Below are 15,877 nucleotides of genomic sequence, written 5' to 3' on the forward strand. Positions count from 1 at the left end.
AGCATTGTGGGAGGCTGATGCAGAAGGATCCCTTGAGCCCAGAAGTTCGAGACCAGCCTGGGCAACATAGGAAGACCCTGTCTCTACCAAAAAATATTATTTCAATTCATTTCTGGCTTATCCTTCCAGCGTTTCCTTTTTACAAAGGATAGTTTCCCTATCCTTCTGCCCTAAGTATGAATAGACAACGAAGAATCTTCCAGCATGTGGGAAGAACCAGCAGCATGAACTAAAATGATCAAAACTAAACTAACAGAAAAATTAACCCTAAAGGAAAGAGAGGTAACTTAAAGAACCAGAAGAGGCTGGGCGCGGTGGTTTACGCCTGTAATTCTAGCACTTTCGGAGGCCAAGGTGGGCTGATCGCTTGAAGCCAGGAGTTTGAGACCAGCCTAGCCAACATGGTGAAACCCTGTTTCTACTAAAAATACAAAACCTAGCTGGGCATGGTGGTGCCCACCTGTAATACCAGCTGCCTGAGAGGCTAAGACAGGAGAATCACTTGAACCTGGGAGGTGGAGCTTACAGTGAGCCAAGATCCAGCCACTGCACTCCAGCCTGGGCAACAGAGTGAGACAATGTCTCAAAAGAAAAGAACAGAACCAGGAGAAAAGTTTTTAAATTATCTTATTAATGTGCTCAGAATAATAAAACAGTAAAATGTTTTAGAAAAATAAATACAAGAATAGCTCTTTGAAATTAAAATTATTCCTGAAATTTATTTTTTATTTATACCAGTTCTTTTTTTTGAGAGTCTCACTCTATCACCCAGGCTGGAGTGCAGTGCCGCGATCTTGGCTCACTGCAACCTCTGCCTTCCGGGTTGAAGTGATTATTGTGCCTCAGGCTCCGGAGTAGCTGGGATTACAGGTGTGGACCACCATACCCGGCTAATTTTTGTGTTTTTAGTAGAGACAGGGCTTCATCATGTTGGCCAGGCTGGTCTTGAACTCCTGACCTTAGGTGATCCGCCTGTCTCGACCTCCCAAAGTGTTGAAATTACAGGCATGAGCCACTGCGCCCAGCCTATTTTTTTTCTTTTCTTTTCTTTTCTTTTTGAGATAGAGTCTTGCTTTGTCACCCAGGCTGGAGTGCAGTGGTGGGATCTTTTTTTTGAGAGAGTCCCACTCTGTCACCCAGGCTGGAGTACAATGGCATGGTCTCAGCTCACTGTAACCTCTGCCTCCGGGGTTCAAGCAGTTCTCCCACCTCAGGCTTTGGAGTAGCTGGAATTACAGGTGCATGTCACCACACCCGGCTAATTTTTGTATTTTTAGTAGAGATGGGGTTTCACTATGTTGGCCAGGCTGGTCTTGAACTCCTGACCTCGTGATTCATCCGCCTCGACCTCCCAAAATGCTGCGATTACAAGCGTGAGCCACTGCGCCTGGCCTAGTGGTGGGATCTTGACTGTGCAACCTCCGCCTCCTGGGTTCAAGCAACTTGTGCCTCAGCCTCTCAAGTAGCTGGGACCACAGGCATGCCCCACCACACCAGGCTAATATATATATGTATTTGTTTTAGTAGAGGTAGAGATTCACCATGTTGGCCAGGCTGGTCTCAAACTCCTGGCCTTAAGTGATCCACCCACCTCGGCCTGCCAAAGTGTTGGCATTACAGGCGTGAGCCACTGCACCCAGCCATTCCCGAAATTTAAATTTATTTTATTTTATTTTTTTGAGACAGGGTCTCACTCTGTCACCCAGGCTGTAGTGCAGTGGCACCATCATAGCTTACTGCAACCTCAAACTCCTGGGCTCAAGGGATCCTCCCACCTCAGCTTATCCTAAGTAGTTGGGACTATAGGCACACGCCACTGGGCCCTGCTATCTTATTTTATTTTATTTTATTTACTTATTTATTTTTATTTTTATTTTTTGGTAAAGACAGAGCTTCACTTTTTTGCCCAGGTTGGTTTCGAACTCCTGGGCTCAAGTGTTTCTCCTGCCTTGGCCTTCCAGAGTGCTGAGATAACAGGCATGAGCCACTGTGCCTGGCCAAAATTTTTATTTTTAACAGAAGGCCTAGGCTGGGTGCAGTGTCTCACACTTGTAATCCTAGCACTTTGGGAGGCTGAGGTGGGAGGACTGCATGAAGCCAGGACTTCAAGACCAGCCTGGGCAACCAAGTGAGAGCCCATCTCTACAAAAATTTTAAAAATTAGCTAGGTATGGTGGTATGTTTCTGTAGTCCCAGCTGAAGCAAGAGGATTGCTTGAGCCCAGTAGTTTGAGGCTGCAGTGAGCTGTGGTTGTACCACTGTACTCAGGCCTGAGGGACAGAGCAAGACTCCACCTCTAAAAAAAAAAAAAAGGCCTCACTCCTGTAATCCTAGCACTTTGGGAAGCCAAAGCAGAAGGATCGCTTGAGGCCAGAAGTTTGAGACCAGCCAGGGCAACATGGCGAAACCCCGTCTCTACCAAAAATACAAAAATTAGCTGAGTGTGGTAGCACACGCTGTAGCCCCAGGTACTCGGGAAGCTGAGGTGGGAGGATAATTTGAGCCCAGGAAGTGGAGGTTGCAGTGAGCCGAGATCACATCATTGCACTCCAGTCTCGGTGACAGCCAGATCCCATCACCAAAAAAAAAAACAAAACACTAGAAAATATAGTCAAGAAAGTCTTCCAGACTACAGAACAAGAAGATGTGATAGGAACAGGAGGAAAAAGTTAAAAACTATAAAAGAACAATCTAGGAAATCCAAAGCCTTATTTATTTATTTATTTGTTTGTTTATTTATTGAGACAGAGTCTTGCTCTGTCCCCCAGGCTGGAGTGAAAAAGTTAAAAACTATAAAAGAACAATCTAGGAAATCCAAAGCCTTATTTATTTATTTATTTGTTTATTTATTGAGACAGTCTCGCTCTGTCCCCCAGGCTGGAGTGAAAAAGTTAAAAACTATAAAAGAACAATCTAGGAAATCCAAAGCCTTATTTATTTATGTATTTATTTATTGAGACAGAGTCTCGCTCTGTCCCCCAGGCTGGAGTGCAGTGACGCCATCTCGGCTCACTGCAACCTCCGCCTCCTGAGTTCAGGCGATTCTCCTGCCTCAGCCTCCTGAGTAGCTGGGACTACAGGCACACGCCACCACACCCAGCCAATTTTTGTATTTTTAGTAGAGACAGGGCTTCACATTGTTGGTCAGAGTGGTCTGGATCTCCTGACTTTGTGATCCACCCGCCTCGGCCTCCCAGAGTGCTGGGAATATAGGCATGAGCCACTGCCCCCAGCCAAGTCTTACTATTAAGAACCTCAGAAAAATATAACTTAAAAAATAAAAAGAAGTAGCCACTTCATGCATATGGTATTTCTTTTTGAGGTGTTGAACATGTTCTGGAATTAGTAGTGATGATGGCTGCATAACCTTGTACATGTACTGAAAACCACTGAATTGTACATTTTAAAATGGTGAATTTTGTTACATGAATTTTATCTCAATTTTTTAAAGTCATCTAAAAAAATGAAAGGGAGGGAATTGTTAAAGATACAGATAGATGGGTATTTCCAGAGCTAAGGAGGCACTCAAGCTTCACACTGAAACTTTTGGGATCTTCTTTTCTCTGTTTTGTATTCTAAAATACTATGAGGGGATATCTAGACCTTATTTCACTTATTCTGCTCTATGAAGTAATGGTAGAGATTTGGGAGAAAAAACTTAGTTTGCTTGAGGAAGATTCAAAGATACATAGAATTTGATTAATAAAGCTGTAAACCAAAGCAGTTGGTGTCCCTGAGTTCCACAGTACCATTGCTTCAGAGTAATCTCTTGAAGTTCTATGGAGAGAGATATATTTACATTTGGACACACTTAAGTAGGGTAGCTTATGTGATCTTTAATTCCAGACTTGGAGATTCAAGTCCTGAAGAACTTTACAGAGGGAATCCCTACAAGAAACTTGGTTTGTTACCATTGTTGTTGATTTTGTTTTGATGACATGGCAGCGTGGGACAGGGATGGGTTTTCTCTCTGTTGACTTATTTTGTAAATATGCAAAACATGTTGCAAAAGTCAAATTTTATTTTATTAATTAATTTATTTATTTGAGAGTGGGTCTCACTCTGTTGCCCAGACTGGAGTGCAGTGGAGTGATCTCAGCCCCCTGCAGCCTTGATCTCCTAGGCTCAAGCAATCCTCCCACCTCAGCCCCTCGAGTAGCTGGGACTGGGACCACAGGCGTGCACCACCATGCCTGGCTAACTTTTGTATTTTTTGTAGAGACGAGGTTTTGCCATGTTTCCTAGGCTGGTTTCAAACTCCTGGGCTCAAGTGATCCACCCACCTTGGCCTCCCAAAGTGCTGGAATTACAGGGATAAGCCATCGTGCCTGGCCAAAAATTATTTTTTAAAAGAAAACACAGAGAAGTCTTGCTTTCATTCCCCCCCACTCCATCCCCCCATCCCATTCCATAGGAGTAGACCCTTTTAATTGGTTTCTGGCCTATCCTTCCAGCACTTCCTTTTGAAAACATAAGGAAATACATATATATGTTCATATCCTGCTTCTTACCACCCTTTTTTATGCAATACGTAGTATACTGTATACCCAACTCTAGACCTGGAGGCAGTGATTCTATATAGAGTTCCACCTCCAGGAGATCACTTTATAACAGTACATAGAAGCTTCTGGTTTGAAAATGTCAGAGCTTAAAGAAGGAGAACAACCACTTAACTCTTCAGAAAGAAGTAATATTCCCTTGCTCCTTTTGAATAAAAATTGAACACAGGATATTGTCTTGGCATTCTGCATGAGGAAGCAGAAAATTAGATTTCCTGGAAATTTCTTCTACACTGAAGAATGAAATTTTATACTCTATCTGACAATAGTAAATATCAAACCATAGCTTAGCTGTAATTGCCATTTTAGTTGTTATATGGATGTGTTTTCTACTTTATTTATTTATTTATTTATTTATTTTTGAGACAGAGTCTCGCTCTGTCGCCCAGGCTGGAGTGCAGTGGCCAGATCTCAGCTCACTGCAAGCTCCGCCTCCCGGGTTTACGCCATTCTCCTGCCTCAGCCTCCGGAGTAGCTGGGACTACAGGTGCCCGCCACCTCGCCTGGCTAGTTTTTTGTATTTTTTAGTAGAGACGGGGTTTCACCACGTTAGCCAGGATGGTCTCGATCTCCTGACCTCGTGATCCGCCCATCTCGGCCTCCTAAAGTGCTGGGATTACAGGCTTGAGCCACCGCACCCGGCCTCTGTAGGCTTTAGATTGGTTTATATTTATGTATGGACTATTGATAGTAGACTTTTTTTTTTCCTTTTTTTTTTTTTTTTTTTTTTTTGAGATGGAGTTTTGCTCTTGTCACCCAGGCTGGAATACAATGACGTGATCTCAGCTCACCGCAACCTCTACCTCCCAGGTTCAAGCGATTCTCCTGCCTCAGCCTCCCAAGTAGCTGGGATTACAGGCGTGTGCCACCATGCCCAGCTGAGTTTTGTATTTTTAATAGAGATGGGTTTTCACCATTGTTGGCCAGGCTAGTCTTGAACTCTTGACCTCAGGTGATCCGCCCGCCGCAGCCTCCCAAAGTGCTGGGATTACAGTCATGAGCCACCGCGCCTGGCTGATTACAGACTTTTGATTGGTATTGACAAGGACCCATGAGAAACAACAAAGAGAAGTCATCGAGAGAACAGACCCTGAGACTAATAGTTTGGCTCAAGCCCTGGCCCCCTAACTTCCTACCAGTTTGACCTTGGGCAAGTTACCTGACATCTTTGTGCCTCCATTTTCTATTTGTAAAAGGAAGCTAATAATAGTGCCTACCTCAAAATAGAGTTATTACAATTATTAAATGAGTTAATATTTGTAAAGTAATTAGAAAAATGCCTGGCACTTCAAAAGCAGCCTTCGTTTATTCTTTGGAAATAATTTTCAATGAATTCAAGGTTTATATGTAGCTTTTAGGCATATATACATAAATGTCACTGTAAACTGTAGGATATCCGATCTTTAAAATTTTTTGGTTAAATTTCATCATAATATGGTAACAAATCACATTTATTGCTTTTAGGTGTTAGTGATAAAACAGTTTGTCAGTTTTAGTCCCTTACGAAATACGATGAGCCCAGTGGGAGAAAGCCGGAGAGATTCTTGTCAGTCTCTACTTTCACCTTTTGTTTCTTTTGAGTTACTAAATGTTTTTGACACTGACTTTTGCCTACGAATAGTTTTGAAGTACCAATAAAAATGGGTTCTCACCCAAGTGAGAATAGTTTTGCTAAAAAGGTAGAAATAAAAGAAATTGAAGGGGCAATTCTACTTGATGGTAAAACAGTGATGTTGTTATGTGCTATTCACCTTTTAGTTTTCTCCTCTTCCCATTAGTTCTTTCTGTATAGTTTAAACTGAATCTGGAATTTTCTTAATAGAGAATTAGCTTTACATGATCAAGTACTGTCCGTTTAGTTACTCTGGAGACTATGACTTCCCCTCTCAGCTCCTCCAAATGGTCTGGAGTGAAGAAGGAATCATTTTTGTTTCTTCTGTAACCCAAAGATTAGCTATTTTTTCTTATTTTTAAATTTTTATTTATTTTTATTTTATTTTATTTTAACTTTTTGGAGATTGAGTTTTGTTCTTGTTGCCCAGGCTGGAGTGCAATGGCACAATCTCGGCTCACTGCAACCTCTGCCTCCTGGGTTCAAGCAATTCTCCTGCCTCAGCCTCCCAAGTAGCTGGGATTATAGGCATGCACCACCACGCCTGGCTAATTTTGTCTTTTTGGTAGAGATGGGATTTCTCCATGTTGGTCAGGCTGGTCTTGAACTCCTAACCTCAGGTAATCTGCCCACCTCGGCCTCCCACCTCCCAAAGTGCTGAGATTACAGGCGTGAGCCACCATGCACGGCCTGGGTTTTTTTTTGTTTTTTTGTTTTGAGTTCACGACCTGTTTGTTTGTTTGTTTGAGATGGAGTCTTGCTCTGTCACCCAGGCTGGAGTGCAGCGGCTCGATCTTGGCTCACTGCAACCTGTGCCTCCCAGATTGAAGCGATTCTCCTGCCTTAGCCTCTCGAGTAGCTGGGACTGCAGGCGCCCACCACCACGCCCAACTAGTTTTTGTATTTTTAGTAGAGACAGGGTTTCACCATATTGGCCATGCTGGTCTCAAACTCCTGACCTTGTGATCCACCCGCCTCGGCCTCCCAAAGTGCTGGGATTATAGGCGTGAGCCACCGTGCCCGGTGAGTCCATGACATTCTAAAAGGATTAGCTTTTATTGAATAAAATACAAAATGAGGAAATGAAACTTAATTTCGGGTCTTCTTTTGTCCTGTTGATCTAGGGTAAATAGTTTTACTGTGCCTTTGCTTCTCCTTGTGTAATAAAGAGTTTTTAATATTTATTTCTAATATTGTGGTTAATGTCAAATTACAGCTGATACATGTATCTAATTTGGATTATCTAGTAGTATTCAATAAAAGTATATTATACATGTGAAGGTGTATAGAAACTGATAGTAGACAAACAGGCAGATGTATTTCTGAAATTTTTGTGTAAATTATCTTTAGATGAATGGAGTCTTTTTTTTTTTTTTTTTTTTTTGAGACAGGGGCTTGTTCTGTTTTCCAGGCTGGAATGCAGTGGCACCATCATAGCTCACTGCACCCTTGAACTCCTGAGCTCTAGAAATCTTACCCTCATAGCCTCCAGAGTAGCTAGGACTGCATGCACATACCACCATACCCAGCTAATTTTTTAATTTTTTGTACAGACATGGTCTTGCTTTGTGGCCCAGGCCGGTCCTGAACTCCTAGCTTCAAGTTATCCTTCCACCTCAGTCTCCCAAAGTGCTGGGATTACAACCATAAGCCATTGCACCAGGCCTGATGAATGGAACCTTTTAAAGTCACTAATAGTCCAGGCATTGTGGCTCATATCTCTAATCCCAGCACTTTGGGAGGCCAAGACAGGAGGATCACTTGAGCCTAGGAGTTGGAGACCAGCCTGGGCAACATAGTGAGACCCCAAAAGAAAATTTAGCAGATGTGGTGGCACACGCCTGTGGTCCCAGCTACTTGAGAGGCTAAGATAGGAAGATTGCTTGGGCCCAGGAGGTTGAGGCTGCAGTGAGCCATGTTTAGGCCACTGCACTCTAGCCTGGGTGACAGAGCAAGACCCTGTCTCAAAAAAACAAAAAAATATAGGCTGGGCGTGGTGGCTCATGCCTGTAATCCTAGCACTTTGGGAGGCCGAGGCGAGCAAATCACCTGGGCTTGGAGTTGGAGACCAGCCTGACCAACATGGAGAAACCCCATCTCAACTAAAAATACATGTGGCACATGCTTATAATCCCAGCTACTCAGGAGACTGAGGCGGGAGAATCGCTTGAGCCTGGAAGGTGGAGGTTGCAGTGAGCCGAGATTGTGCTATTGTACTCTAGCCTGGGCAACAAGAGCGAAACTCCGTCTCAAAAAAAAAGAAAAGTAAAAAGTCACTAATGTAAAAATATGTAATGAAGAATTGTTTTTAGAATGAAGTCACCCCTGTTTGATTTGTTTATAAGTTTGGATTTTTTTAAAAAAAGGATTTGTGTCTGTGAATGACAGATATTAGTAGTATCATCCTCTAAGTTTATTTCATGTTCTCATAACAATTTATATGTGGTTAACAGCATTTATCACATCTTTTATAGCTTTTTTTTTTTTTTTTTTTTGAGACAGAGTCTCGCTCTGTTGCCCAGGCTGGAGTGCGGTGACATGATCTGGGCTCACTGCACGCTCCACCTCCCAGGTTCACACCATTCTTTTGCCTCAGCCTCCCGAGTAGCTGGGACTACAGGCGCTCACCATCACGCCTGGCTAATTTTTATTTTTTTTGTATTTTTAGTAGAGACAAGGTTTCACCATGTTAGCCAGGATGGTCTCAATCTTCTGACCTCGTGATCCGCCTGCCTCGGCCTCCCAAAATGCTGGGATTACAGGCATGAGCCACACTGCACCCGGCCTTTATAGCTATTTTTGTGAAACTCTGTCTCCTAGATGATGAGTAAATCAGGACAGGAACAGGTAATATTAAACTCTCTGTGTCTGGCACTAATTGTTGGATAGGCGTGGTGGCTCGCTCCTATAATCACAGCATTTTGGGAGGCCATAGTAGGAAGTTTTCTTGAGCCCTTGAGTTTGAGACCAGCCTGGGCAATAAAGCGAGACCCCTATCTTTACAAAAACTTTTTAAAAAATTAGCCAGCCATGGTGGCACGCACCTATAGTCTCAGCTACTCAGGAGGCTGAGACAGGAGGATCACTTGAGCCCAGGAGGTCAGGGCTTCAGTGAGCTATGAGCATGCCACTGCCCTCCAGCTTAGGGGACAGAGCAAGACTGTCTAAAACAAGACAAAAGCGTAAGTTTGCGTATTCGGGCTGAATAAATAAGGGCATGAAAGCTGTGAAACAGACAATTTAGAACAATGCATAATCCTCAAATCATTTGTTTTGGGAGTAAATGAAACCAGTTGCCAAACTTGGAGTAGTGGTGTTTTTGTAATTTGGGGACTAAATATTTGGAACTTGAAAATATTTTTCTGTAATTCTAAAACTGTGGTCATGTTCACAGAATAGACTAAAAATACTCAAGCCGGCTGGTCCTGTTTGTTTGCTTTAGTACTTACCACTTAGAACTTCGTGGTTAAATAAATCATCTTTGGTTCAAATCTGAGATCCATCTATATGACCTTTTGGAGAGTAAGTTACTCTCTTGAACTAGAAGTTTCTTCTTCTGTAAACTAGGGGTGATAATATTTGTATTGCAGAATTGTGAAAAGTAAATAATGTGGTAAGGAAAATAAAGTACCTAACATGGTTCTGGCACAGAGTAAATTCCCAATAAAAGTTAACTTCAGCCTTCTGTTTTTCCTTACCTCTTCTTCCTGCCTGTATATCATCTTACCCAGATTTTTCGTATCTCTCAAGATGCACCATGGTCCAGAATGGCCTACTGTTATTCTCCCCCAATCAGAATTCTTATCTCAGCTAAATAGTAGGGAAAAAGATGATTCTCTCTGATGATTAAATAACAGTTTTTAAAGACATGCTTTTTAAACTTGTAAGTCTTTGGTAATTTATTTGCAATGTAACAGTTCATTTTAGCAAAAATCCGTCAAGGTGAGAGAAGGGTAGTCTTAGATTTGTGGGATACAGTGGCTATTCCAGGAGTCAGTTCTGTTTTGTTGCTACTTTTCCTTCATGTGAGACTACAGATTGTATAAAATCATTCAGGTTTTTATTTTTCATCTATTTTATTTCATTGTTTTATAATGAATTACAATCACAGCTTTGTGTAGGAAGATGGAGAGCAGGGTAGGAGCCATATGTGAGTTATTTTTACATGCCTGGATTTATTTGATTGTGGGCATGTAATCTTATTCTGGAAGCTAATATAATTTTGAATGTAATGAAACCACACTGCAGGAGAAATCCCACAAGTTCTCAGGAGGAATAGCATTCTCTTCCAGACAAAGAGGAGATGCCATTCTAAAGAGAACAGGCTCCACCCCCTTGCTTACTTTCTGCCTCTATCCTTCTATCCTTCTGTCCTTCTGGTGAAAGTAATTGACTATATTTATATGGTTTTTCTTCCAGATGGTGGGCTGAAGAGGTTGTGCGAATTAGATAAAGATAACAATCATGTGAAAGGACTGTAGCACGCAGAGTTGTTTGTATTTGAAATAAAAAGCAAGATTTGCACTATGGTAATAAAAATCTTCAGCCTGGGCCGGGCACAGTGGCTCACGCTTGTAATCCCAGCACTCTGAGAGGCTGAGGCGGGCAGATCATGAGGTCAGGAGATTGAGACCATCCTGGCTAACACGGTGAAACCCAGTCTCTACTAAAAATACAAAAAAATTAGCCAGGCATGATGGCACGCACCTGTAGTCCCAGCTACTCAAGAGGCTGAGGCAGGAGGAACGCTTGAACCCAGGAAGCGGAGGTTGCAGTGAGCTGAAGGTTGCACTCCAGTCTGAGTGACACAGTGAGACTACATCTCAAAAAAAAAAAAACAAAAAAAAACAACCTAGGCTCATGGCTAAGTGACAGTATAGGATAGGTGTCTTTCCTAATGATGTGTAGTTTTACTGAGCAGAAACCCTGGCAGAGCTGGCTAGATGATGCATTGTCCTGGGTTAGGTACCTGGTTACAATGCTAATTCTGTGTAGTTGGGTTTTTTAATCCCCTCATGCTCTAGGGATAGAAAAGTATTCAGCTAAAAAGTCTTCCCACAAACACACAGCCAAAAAAAAAACCCATAATCTCCTAGTGATTGATTTTGACAAACTTCCTCCCACCACTGACAAAAGTTATGCCTATTAATTATTCACGTCTTAGTGAGAATTTAATCACATCAAATAAACATCTATAGGAAAAGAATAAATTCCTAGAATTTCCTAGGGATGGGAGTTTTTATTGAAACTGAAAGAAGGCATGAGTGAGGTAGTCCACGCTGGATAGCTAGACGTCACCTTGAGAGTAGAAGGCACCTTGGGTGTGGTGTAGGGGGAGCAATAAGGCAGGAGTAGGAGATTATTTATAATGGAAGGGGAGAAGATCGAAAGACAAACTTTGGAGTTTAGCTTGCCATTCTGGTGGTGACAGTGGGCCACTGGAAATCCTATATGATGTCTTTAGCCTGAGTTGAAATACAAATGCAGGTTGAGCATCCTTAATTCAAAATCTAAAATGCCCCTTTGAGCATCATATTGGTGCTCAAAAAGTTTCAAATTTTGGAGCATTTTGAGTTTTGAATTTTCTCATTAGGGGTGCACAAATGTGTACTAGTTTAGAAGTCCTAGGCAAATCCAATATAGCCCACTCTTTTTCCTTCTGTTTCCTTCCTATCCTCTATTGGAAGAAGGTAGAAAAGAAAAATAGCGCAGAAGGAAGTAGAAGAGAGAATATAGCTCCACTCTCCTTCCCTATTCATTTTTATAGACCTCTGAATGTTTGCTATATATAGTTTTTTTCAGCAATGGAAAGACAAGTGTTATATAGTTTAAGTGAAACTGACTGAGTTTTGTTAAGTGAACGGTACTCCTTACTGGCATCATAGCGTTAGCAAAGTTAACAGTTATGGTAGGTCAGTACATTTATATAACACCCCTGAAAATAAATATGCTTGGGTTGTGTGTGGTTTACCTAGTTGAAGCAAATTGTTATAGTGCCTCATAGTTACTTGTTGAATGAATGAATAATAGTATAGGTGGGGAAACAGGTAGTACGTATGTATACAAGCATAAAAATAATAACAAATTGTAATAAATGCTAGGAAGAGAAAGAATAAGGTACTTGATGGAAAATAACAGGATGACAGAGAAGGACTCCAGTGTTTTTCATGTGAACCTTGCAAACTCCTAGTTTTGGCAATGTATTGATGTTTTAAAATATACAGTAAACAATTTTCATATTTTATGGCACTATTAAAACTTGATAATCATCTATGTTTTCTCCTATTTAACTTTTTCTTTTAGCATTTACTAGCCATTCAAACTGTTTATTCTCTATATATGAAATTCAGGGTGTGTTTTAGTTTTTATTAGATCATTGACTATAAACATTTGTTTATATTTCAGCTGAATGAAAAGACCCGTGATCTTGTAGCAAATACACATAATCACTCATCTTACTGCCTCCTTTCATGCTCCAGTTCAGCCAAGTAGAGTGATTTAATTATATATATGTGTAGACTTAGTTGGCAAAATATATTTTAAAACTATATTAGGCCGGGTGTGGTGGCTCACGCTTGTAATCCCAGCACTTTGGGAGGCCGATATGGGTGGATCACCTGAGGTCAGGAATTCGAAACTACCCTGGCCAACATGGTGAAACCCCGTCTCTACTAAAAATACCAAAAAATATTAGCCAAGCGTGGTGACATGTGCCTGTAATTCCAGCTAATCGGGATGCTGAGGCAAGGGAATTGCTTGAACCTGGGAGGCAGAGGTTGCAGTGAACCGAGATTGCATCACTGCACTTCAGCCTGGGTGACAGAGAGAAGCAAAGCAAAACAAAACAAAACGAAACTATACTAATGGGTTTGGTAGTATTTTCATAAAAATCTTTTTTTTTTCTGAGACAGGGTCTTTCTCTGTTGCTCAGGCTGAAGTGCAGTGGCATGATCAAGGCTCACTACAGCCTTGACCTCCTGTGCTCAAGCTATCCTTCCACCTCAGCCTCCCGAGTAGTTAGAACTGTAGGCATGTGCTACCACACCTGACTTTATTTTTATTTTTATTTTTATTTTTTCAGAGACAGGATTTCACCATGTTTCCCAGGCTGGTCTCAAACTCTTGAGCTCAAGCAATCTGCCCTCCTCAGCCTCCCAAAGTGCAGGGATTATAGGCATGAGCTACCACACCCGGCCATTTTTCAAGACTTTTAAATGCTAAATTTCTATTTTGATTGAAATATGACCATTCAAGTTCACCTAAAGTGGCTGAGGTGAGAGGATTGCTTGAGGCAAGGAGTTTAAGACCAACCTGGCCAACATAGTGATACCCGGCCTCTATTTAAAAAAACGAATTTACCTGAAGTTAATGGGGTGGTAGCTTTCACAGAAATCCAGAATTTTAATTGTGAAAGTTCCTGCGTCTCTTTTAAGAAAATGAAGTAGTCATCCGATATGTACTCCTTTTGTCTTGGAAAACTTTATTGTAAGTTATGTGACCGAAGACCAACCCAGAGCAAGAAGGAGAAAATTGGATATATATAATTATATTATTATATATATATAAAATAATATAATTTGGTTGTTGATTGAAAGCTTCCCTCTCTCTTAAATAGGGGAGTGGGAGGGAGCAGAATCTTGCCTATTTTTATCTGCATTCCATCATGTTAAGAATATCATGAAGGAAAAATTTTTAAACCCTAAGTTAGTCCTATTTATGGTATTTCACCAAAGCTTAATGTATTCAAATGAAAGAGTTTTTTGTTTTATCAGAATAAATGATTATATTTCTGCTCTTAGAATTTTTAGATAGTATTGTCTGTGCTTTATACTTCCAATTATAAGTCTCAGCCCTAAAAATCTACTTAAAAGTTTACTTTCTTTTTTTCCCTTTTGCATTTATTACTACTGTATCCCAGAAGATATTTTGGCAGGTGATTAGAATAAAAGATAACAGACGAGTGTCTTTGCTTTTCACCAAGGGAACGATATTCCTTATTAATGAGGCATATTCTTTATTAATGACTAGAAAAGGAATATCATTGATAGCAGTATCTTAATATGCTATTTTGGGAGTTTCTAGAAATCAGCTGAATTCCTTTACTGTTAACTGTAGGCAGGTATTAGAATCTCTTATCCTGCTCATGTGGGTGAAAACTGTGGCATAGAGGACTGACTTTTCAGCCGCAGGCTGCCAGAATATAGTGGGCCTTGTAAGGGTGGGAGTCCTTCTGCCAGGGAGCTCTGTTCATGCTTTTTGTTTGACTTTCATTTCAGTTTATCTTGAATGTAGGTTTGCCTTATCTGAGAATTCACAAAAAGGTGATTTTTAAGTGGTTTAGTAAAATCACTGGAGTGTGGGGTTTGCCAGATTTAGCATACTCACAGCATGCCTAATATATCTGAAATATTGAATAGGACATATTTACACTAAAAAATTATTTGTTGTCTGAATTACAAATTTAACTGGGCATCCAATATTATATCTGACAGACCTACTAGGGTAACTATAATTTATCATCCAAACCAGAACAGTTTTGAGAGTGAAACGGGGCACTATTCATAATTATGCCAGAACAGCAAACATAAACTGGGACTATCCCAGAAAAATTGGAAAGTATAGACAACCTAATTTATATAAGGGGTTTTGAAGTAATTTTTAATTATGGGTTTTAAATTTTCATAACCAAGCACATCTCTATGTCATTAACTTGTGTGGCTGTGAATCTTTGTAAATGTAAAGTGTATTGCTTTGTAATTTTTTTTTTTTTTTTTTTGAGAGACAGGGGTCTCACTCTCACCCTGGCTAGAGTGTAGTGGCACTGTCATAGCTCACTGTAGCCTCAAACTCCAAGTGATCCTCCCGCCTCAACCTCCCAAGTAGCTGGGACAACAGGCATACACCACCACACTTGGCCAATTTTGGGTGGAGAGACAGGATCTCACTATGTTGCTCAGGCTGGTCTTGAACTCCTGACCTCAAGTTATCCTGCCCCCTCAGCTTCCCAAGTAGCAGGGATTACAGGTGTGAGCCACCACATGCTTTATAATTTTTGTATTAAAATTTTGATTAGGGCACCTTAAAAACTATGGTGAGCTAACTGCTGGCTTCAGCCTTGATACTTGGTTAAAGTTCTCCTGGTGGTAGGAGGCTACCACAAGCACACGAGATTCTACAGTTTCGAATTTTTAAAATTATTTCTTCTTTACAGTTTTATTTCGTTTTTGTTTTTTTTGTTTTTTGTTTTTTTTTTGAGACGGAGTCTCACTCTGTCACCCAGGCTGGAGTGCAGTGGTGCAATCTCAGCTCACTGCAACCTCCACCTCCCAGGTTTAAGCAATTCTTGTGCCTCAGCCTCCTGAGTAGCTGGGATTACAGGTGGCTGCCACCACACCCAGCTAATTTTTGTACTTTTAGTAGAGATGGGGTTTTGCCATGTTGGCCAGGCTGGTCTTGAACTCCTGACCTCAGGTGATCCGCCCACCTCGGCCTCCCAAAGTGCTGGGATTGCAGGCATGAGCCACTGCCACCAACCTCTTTACAGTATTTTTATATGTGTACTTTACCATCAGCAGTTATAACTTTGACAAGAAATCCCATGTATTTTCTTTTTTTTATTTGGCTTACGCCTTCTCTTTCAACTTATTACTTTTTGTTTTTTGGGGGATTAAGTAATAACCTATTATTCATATTTAGCTTCATTTTC

General features: G+C 41.1%; 1 protein-coding gene across 7 annotated transcripts in view; it reads left to right on the plus strand.

Moving 5' to 3' along the window:
- LOC105490959 (solute carrier family 30 member 4) overlaps window positions 1-15,877 on the plus strand; it is a 52,694-nt gene that overhangs the window by 21,885 nt on the left and 14,932 nt on the right. Inside the window, exon 4 of one of the 7 annotated variants that reach the window (XM_024795698.2) lies at window positions 10,591-13,717. The exons of the other annotated variants lie outside the window; for them this stretch is intronic. Coding sequence (XP_024651466.1) covers window positions 10,591-10,652 — 62 coding nt within the window. The 3' untranslated portion in view covers window positions 10,653-13,717. Of the gene's footprint in view, window positions 1-10,590; window positions 13,718-15,877 lie in introns of those variants that run through there. 7 annotated transcript variants of the gene reach the window in all.

This window comes from Macaca nemestrina, chromosome 7, assembly GCF_043159975.1.
Source record: "Macaca nemestrina isolate mMacNem1 chromosome 7, mMacNem.hap1, whole genome shotgun sequence".
NCBI lineage: Eukaryota > Metazoa > Chordata > Mammalia > Primates > Cercopithecidae > Macaca > Macaca nemestrina.